Source organism: Solanum stenotomum, chromosome 8 (assembly GCF_019186545.1).
Source record: "Solanum stenotomum isolate F172 chromosome 8, ASM1918654v1, whole genome shotgun sequence".
Taxonomy (NCBI): Eukaryota; Viridiplantae; Streptophyta; class Magnoliopsida; order Solanales; family Solanaceae; genus Solanum; species Solanum stenotomum.
The window spans coordinates 25,722,233-25,730,321 of NC_064289.1; the positions used below are offsets into that span (position 1 = coordinate 25,722,233).

The 8,089-nt window shown below is 33.0% G+C and overlaps 1 protein-coding gene across 1 annotated transcript; it reads right to left on the reverse strand.

Annotated features, from left to right (window-relative positions):
* Nucleotides 1-721: 721 nt before the first annotated feature.
* LOC125872785 (uncharacterized) lies at nucleotides 722-5,897 on the reverse strand. Its single transcript, XM_049553575.1, has 7 exons — nucleotides 5,396-5,897; nucleotides 5,202-5,307; nucleotides 2,755-3,759; nucleotides 2,445-2,507; nucleotides 2,146-2,366; nucleotides 1,422-1,534; nucleotides 722-1,028 (listed from the first exon to the last, which is right to left on the reverse strand). Exons 1-7 carry the CDS (start codon nucleotides 5,459-5,461, stop codon nucleotides 917-919), a joined length of 1,686 nt encoding a protein of 561 aa, XP_049409532.1. The 5' UTR covers nucleotides 5,462-5,897; the 3' UTR covers nucleotides 722-916.
* Nucleotides 5,898-8,089: the final 2,192 nt, after the last annotated feature.

Below are 8,089 nucleotides of genomic sequence, written 5' to 3' on the forward strand. Positions count from 1 at the left end.
GAGCTGCTATGGGTTCATCTTTTCCATCTAGTCCATTTTTTGGACTTAGACTTCTTTTGTTTTGGGATTGCGTCCCAATATTCGAGATTATATAGATGTTTTGGTACACGACTTTCAAGTTCTAGGGTATTATTTCTCCAAATGTTTTATTATAATGAGATTTAGTTATGAAGCTTGTTTTAATTGTTGGAAACTGTTAACTTCTAGTTGTTTAGTTGATTGCGTGTTAGTAGATAATTGATTCTCCACTGGGAGTTTAGTGTGGGTGCCTAACACATTAAGTTGGGTCGTGAAAAGAAATATCTTAATGTATTATTGTAATACAGAGTATCTAGTATTGTGATTTTTGCATTTATTTATGCAACTTCTCTTTAAATTTGGTGCGTAGAATTGTAGTAGAGAGTAAAATAAAGTATTATATTTATAGTAAAAAGGAGTTGAAACATAACATGCCCTTTGTTTCTTTTTGGGTCTAGTAAATAGTATTAATCATAACATACAATAATATCAGACAGACTATTAACTATTCCTCCCTTGAATAGTTGCATTAAGATCTCTACAACGACTAATCTTACTAGTATGCCTAATTTCTAAGTCCTTAATTATGTCACCAAGCGAACTGCAGTATGTTACTGATTCAGATTGTATTTAAAACTCCACAAGTAGTCTACTACACCCCACAAAATCTGCATCATTTAGCTAAGTCAACATTAAAATGGTGACTAAAATCCAAATTTCTAATAGAAGATAACTACATTGCGAATATGGTCTTTATTCAAAGTGAATTATAAATAAGTTATGCAGCTAACAACATCAAATACCACAACATTGCATATTGAATACTTAAGTAGAAACAAATCAGGAGAGTGAAAAGTACAGTATAATCCAGTTATACAAGGAGTTGCAAACAGTTTTGTCAGCAACAAGGTAGGTTTTCCATCGAAGATAGGAAGTTGCATGTTGAATAAATGGAAGCAGCAGCAGCCCTGACAGCTAAATCCGTTTCAGAGCTCTCGGCTTTCTCTAGTCTGCACAGTGAATGTACAATAACATAAGCTTCATTACGCGAAGAAAAACTCAAGAACTTGATGCCAAGGAAATGCACAATGGGAAGAATAATGAATGAAGACAAGCATATGCTCAGGCCAATGAATATTTAACTTCAATTTGTAGTACTGCCAACTGAAATACTTGTCCATATAGCCTTGTGATAAGAACAAACATGTGTAATGCCTGTAGCAGTATGCTCAAACTTGAATGGTGTAAGTTCTACTTGTTGCATTAAGTTTTCTTTCTTCTCAAGCATGCAAAATGCATTTGAAGTTTTAACGTTCTATCAGTAGTACCAATTCACCAGTAATGTCAAAAGACTTGCAAGTTGGACAACACAAATAAGTGTTTCAGGTCATATGAACACTTACCTGCAGTCATTTTGCAATAGCCCCAACTGATGCAAACCATGCGGTGCACCAAATTTCTGAAGACCCTGTTCACATTGCAGCTGCATTTGCCTTACTTGGTTCAGCCAACTTTCCTAAATTCACATATAACAGACTAAAACGATAAATATCTTTTGGTGAAGGACAGGAAAGGAGGAACAAGGTAAACTCAGAAAAACACTGATAAGAAAATAGTATTTTGAAGGAAGAAATAAAAGACATACATACAAGTGATATATCTATCATATGCTTATTTGCAGTTGCTTCTATAAGCAAATCATCTTTATCTATATCATGATGAAGATGAGAAGATTTCAAGCAAACTATTGCACTGTACCTTCCAATAGAATTTTTTTTTTTTTGATAACCGAGAAATCCGTCTGTGACCTGCCCTTTGGACCAATCACAGCCTTCCAATAGAATTAAATGGTGCACTTATACTTCTCATAAGAGAACGTAATTACATAAACATGCTTCAATTTACACAAACTTGAACAGACATTACATAAATAGGACCAATCATCAGCAATGCTCTAATTTGTATTAATACATCAAACATTGTTATTCAGACAGAATACCCTCAAGCCTTAAGACAAGCTTTCTGCAAAAAGGCAAAGCACAGAAGGAAGAGTAGCTTTTTTGGATGAATTTTCAACATTCATTTCTCAAACAATGTACAAATGACATGAGATTTTAGCAGACTCACCAGTTGCCTTTCTTCATCTGAAAGAGCTCCATCCATCTGATCAAACAATGCTGTCCATCTAGCACGATGTGCATGAGCAGTAGCATTGTCAAAATGACCAACAGAAGAGCTTTGTGTACCATATGAGCTGTTCTCTTGATTAGATGAGAATTCTCTGGAAAATAAGCAAGGGAATTCTGTTTGAATTACAGCCCGGACTCTTTTTTTACTACGCCGCAGTGCTGCAAATATAGAAAGGAGTACATTATAACTTTGATTTAAGTCAAATAAACTGCAAACTTAAGAGAATTTTTCTCTACCTGCAAGACGTCCTTTAATGTCTTGATGAAGCAATTCCAACCATTGTGAAGCTACGTTAGCAGCTAGATATAAAAAAAATACCTATATCAGTTGAGTACTGTTGATAAAACATGATTTAGATGACAAACGGACCATTCCTTGAAGCTTACCACTTGCCGCTTGTACAACTAGATTTCCAAGTGTCTGTTAATCTAAAATGCTAAAAGGCTCATCTCACAAGTTTTCAGAAGAATACTTAACTAGTCATAATAAGCACATCATGTAATCCAAGAGAAACAAACAACAAAAAGAAGGAAGATATAAACCAACCTTTGATAGAAAGTGAATTAACACTTGCTAGGTTTGCTGATTCCTCATTAGATAATGAGCTCGTATTATCTGATGCAATGGTTGTGGATGATGACAATTTCAGTGCAAGTGCATCATTCTCAGTGCCTATATTAGGGTTTGGATGATAAACCATCTTTCCAGTAACCCTGGTGTCAACCATGCATGAACCTCCATCTCCTCCTGTAAACACTGAGTTCAAAGAGATTGATTTATTCAGTGATGTTAGGTAACCATTTGTACACCTGCTTCCTGGCAGATCTTCAAGAACAGGGTTGAATCTGCTCATTCCTGGACCATCTATATTTTCCTGGTCTTTGTTTCTTTCACTATGGTCTTTCAATCCCCCCTTTGTTTGGATGGAAGGAACCTTGCTCCTACCATGGGCATTTTCACGCTTTTCAGATTTTACTAGGGCTTCTATAATGGAATGAACTTGCTTACTGTTCCTGACATGGTTTATGATCCCTGGGTTTAACCCGTTGAGCAACCCACTCGGTGCAGCAATCTTTGCAAACCTGTCAACTCGTTCTTTCTTCGCAAGCTCTAACTTTTTCTTCATCCCATCACTTTTACTTTTCCTCCCTTGCTGCTTTGGCATGGGTGGACCTCCGTGAGTATGTGAAAGAAAACCATTTTGTTTCATCTCATTCCAGATTCTCATCGACTCATTCTCGTCCAATGGACCAACTGAACTTGCACACTCAAAATCATCCTTTGATTTCAAGTACACAGAGTTCTTGCACGGATATGAAGATTCATGATTAATGGAGCTAGAAACATCTTCTGCATTCAGATCTAAAGCAAACCCTTTTGACTTCATAGGGTCCCCCTCTTGACCATCTTTCTTCCCCAGAGAGGCCAGTTTGTTGGTTTCTTCAACATGTGATGCAATCGCATTGCTAGAAGCAACAGCATTTGCATTCAGATCAATCAATCTAAGTGCAGGATCAGTGACCAGATTACCGGTGCCCATTTCAGTTTTTTCTGATGGAACAAGAGAAAAATATTATTACATCATTTTTTTTTGTCTTCATTACCTTCACAAAGATTCAAATGTTGACAAAATAGCGCCAAAAATATATCATAGATAGAGAACTTAGGGGTCGTTTGGTACAAAAATGAATAATGCAGGGATTAGTAATGCAGGATTTATTTTTATCAAGTGTTTGGTTCATTATTTCCAACCCAACTTGTGTTTGGATTAAAACTCTTTTAAAATCTTCTTTCCAATTATACCCTTGAATTGTTATGTAATTGGGTCAATGTAGATAATTGCCGGAAAATGTTTTTTTTATGGCCTTCTAACTAGCTATGAGAAGAATAATTTTGTTGTCATGTTTCCAATTTTCTACTTGAATTATTTGAGGATAAATAATTTTCATTTTAATAAATTGATCACTCACAAAATGTCAATTTTCAATTTTAAAAAGATAAACCAACTACTTTTAAAATTAAAAAGACGGTCAACAATGGTAAAATTGAATAAACCATCTGCATTTACACATAAAAATTGCAAGTTATAGTTTTAATATGTATGTAATTTTTTAAATTGTTCAAAATACAAATAGTTAGTGATATATTTGCCTTTTAATTAGTAAATGTTAAATAACTCACATTTGTATCGATTTATATTGGATATATTTAGTAACAAACAACTCTCTCTAAATAATTTGTAAGCTAATTTATTTAAATAAATTTACTAGTACAAATATAAAACATAAAATCAAGAAAATGAAAAAAATAATTAAAATGATTTGAGGGATATTTTTGTCTTTATATAGACTTATTCCATGGTATTATATCCTATGTATTACTAATACCTCCAAATGGAAGGTATTAGTAATACATCATATAATACCATATAGGATGTATAGCTAATCCATGGATTAGTTATACATAGGCTCAAATTCCCACCAAACATAGTACTAAATAATACCATACATAATACATGGACTATTTCTTTTAATGCGGCCTACCAAACAACCCCTTAATGACAGTAAACAAAAACACTGCACTAGAAAATCAAAGACTGCATCTTGAGTAAACAGTTCTCTATATATTTATCAAACTGCACTAGAAAATCAAAGATCGCATCTTGAGTAAACAATTCTCTATTTACTTATCAAACTGCACTAGAAAATCAAAGACTGCATCTTAAGTAAACAATTCTCTATATATTTATCAAACTACACTAGAAAATCAAGGACTGCATCTTGAGTAAACAATTCTCTATATATTTATCAAACTACACTAGAAAATCAAAGACTGCATCTTGAGTAAACAATTCTCTATATATTTGTCAAACTACAGATCCGAAGTGCTTAAAGTTTTCAACTTTCAGTTCCTACCACTATAAATCATTCAAAATTTCAAGATTCCTATCTGCAATTTAAAGTTAAAAGTCCAAAAATTAGTAAAAAGACTACCTTCTGTACGCAGAACAGATTCAAGATCCCTCATTTTCACTCTTTTGTGACAAAGTCCTGTTCTTTCTTCAACTCCCACACGGCCCCTCTTCTCCCCAGCAATGACCTGAAACATCAGAGTTAATACACACCCAATAAACAAAAACCAAGAAAGAACTGAAATAAGTCATAAACCAAAGGGTAAAATTTCTAACCTTTATCCCAGTCCCAGATCCAGTTATCTCAATAGACTGATCAGAAACCCCACAATCTTCTTCCATAATTGACTAAATAAAACTTTTTTCAATTTAGGTCGAAGAATTTCACCTAAATTCAACAACCCACAAAATTCAAATTCAAAACTGTAAATCTGAATTGCTTAAACATACAAAGACCAAGAGAAAGAGTAACTACGAGTAGATATCTTGAAAATTTGAATTTGGTTGGTCTAGGGTTTCAAAGCCATGAGAGAAGAAGTGGTTTTTTTTCAACTGGGGGTTAGGGGGGTGGGGGTAGGGGGAAAAGGGAAATGAATAAGCAATTAGATGTGGAGGGATGATAATTTGAATTTGCAGGAAGAGCGCGCCGTTAAGTAGCGTTACTTCACCGGTAAAGCTACAGAAGAAAGCGGAATGTAGTTCTCTGAACAAATACTAATAAATTTGTTTTGGTTTTTCTTATTTTCGGGTTTCAAATTCAAATGCAAAGGGTTGGAGCCCTTGGAGGGACCAAAATCCAGATGGGAATATTGCCGCGCTGGACAATAAAAAGAGCTACTTTATTACTTTCCATCCTATGGGCATGGTTTTGAATTCGGAACGACCCAAAAATCATTTCGTAAATATACTATACTAAGAAAATATTTACCATTTATAATAGTAACATTTTTATTTTCACTTGATCATTTTTAATACATTTATAATATAGTTTTAATACATATTATAGAGAACAATTTATAAAACACATGTAATACATGTTTTATTGATAGATAATACATTTATAATACAATGTGTTAATTTTTTTTACCAAACACGCCTAATATATTTTAAAATAGTTATAATACATATATATTGCATACATATTGCAGATTTATCATATTATTGTTATGCATTGCTATAAATGATAATAAACAAAAAGTATCGCTAAAATTAGTAATCATTTGTTAAAAGGTACCCATCCAACTAATTTTTTCTATGATATTTGTTTATGTATCAAATGTATTTATATTTCATATTACCTGTATTATGTATTAACTATATTTTGTATTTTCTATCAATTTTATTATGACAATTTGTATTCTACTAGTTGTATTTATCGATACAAATTACATTCGTTAAAACAATTATATTCGATATATGACACAAATTGATTCTATCAATTGTAATTGTAATAAAACTTGATACAACGAATACAATATGCATTCATCCTATGTATTCTATATCAATTTTATTTCAACAAATATAGACAACTATTTATTTGTATCAACTGTATTTGTATTCTGTATCAATTGTATGTATTCATTCTCCCTCGATCTCGCTCACCTCTCTTCTCCTAATATGTAGCTAAATACAATACTTTTTTTTATACAATTGTATTCATTTTGATATATATCAGTTGTATCAATTGTGTTCGTGATATAACCTAATACAACGAATACTACAAGTATATTTTAACCTCTCTCGTCACTTTCCTCACTCTTTTTAATCTCACTCGCCTCTCTCACTCTCCTAGTCTCTCTCACCTCTTCTATCCCAAACATGTAGCTATAATTCGTAATTAAGCAAAATATAACTATAGTTCTCTAATTAAGCCTAAACTATAATCGTTTTTGAAAGTTTCCTTTTGAATTCCTTTTCATTTCCCCTTACACCAATGCTTTCTCCTCACTTTTTAGGTGTTTGTTTACACCCAAATTGATGATTAAATGTAATAATTAAATTTGTGATAGGGAATCAAGGGCACAAAAGGAAGAAATCACTCTCTAAAATTAAATATTAGACGGTCAAAATCCTTTAATTCTCTGTGAATTTGTTATTTGACTCTAATGAAGAAATAACAATTGCAGTAACATGGATACCTTTTATGTACACCTAACTATTTTATATAGGAAGTATTATTTTCTATGGTCGTTGATGGTAAAAACTCACAAGTTAATATGACTGTGAAGAATCAAATACGATCTAGTTATGCTAGGATCAAGGCAAAGGTAGACTCACTAACCAAATTCCCTTAGAGAATTATAGTGGGGATGATGAAGAAGATTTCTGGAAAAATTATTAAAAAGAGGAAAGAAATCAAATATCATGCAAATTTAATGAACCTGATGAAAATGAGTGTTTTGTCATACACATTGAATTGATAAACACTGAGTAGCTGATAAATCATGATGACTGAAGATATACTGAGAGATACTATACCTGAAAGCATCTAAATTATGTGTTACGATCTGAGCCTACACCCTGGACGTGGTCGACACTCAAGAACCATTGCTAGTTTCCAAGCGAACCCTCATCCTGGCTGACTACAAGCGGAAGACTAACTCAAGCATACATAAGTATCTAATTGAAAGAAACGTTTAAAAAATAGTTTACTGAATCTCAAAACTTTGTTGAATATACTGAGTATGAAACATCAGTTTAAATAAAACAAATGAAAATTGAAAGACTCTCCAAAACTGTCTATCTATGAAGTCTCTACTATATATAGACGAGTGTCGGGACAAAACCCACGAATACTGACGAGCAGATGAAGTGATCTCAACGGACTCTTGTTGAGGATCCTAAGAACCTGTATCTACATCATTAAAAGATGCAGGTCGAATGACATCAGTATATTGAATGTACGAGTATGTAATATAGCTGAATAACAAATAACTGAATGAAAAGACTGCAATAGATATAGATATATAT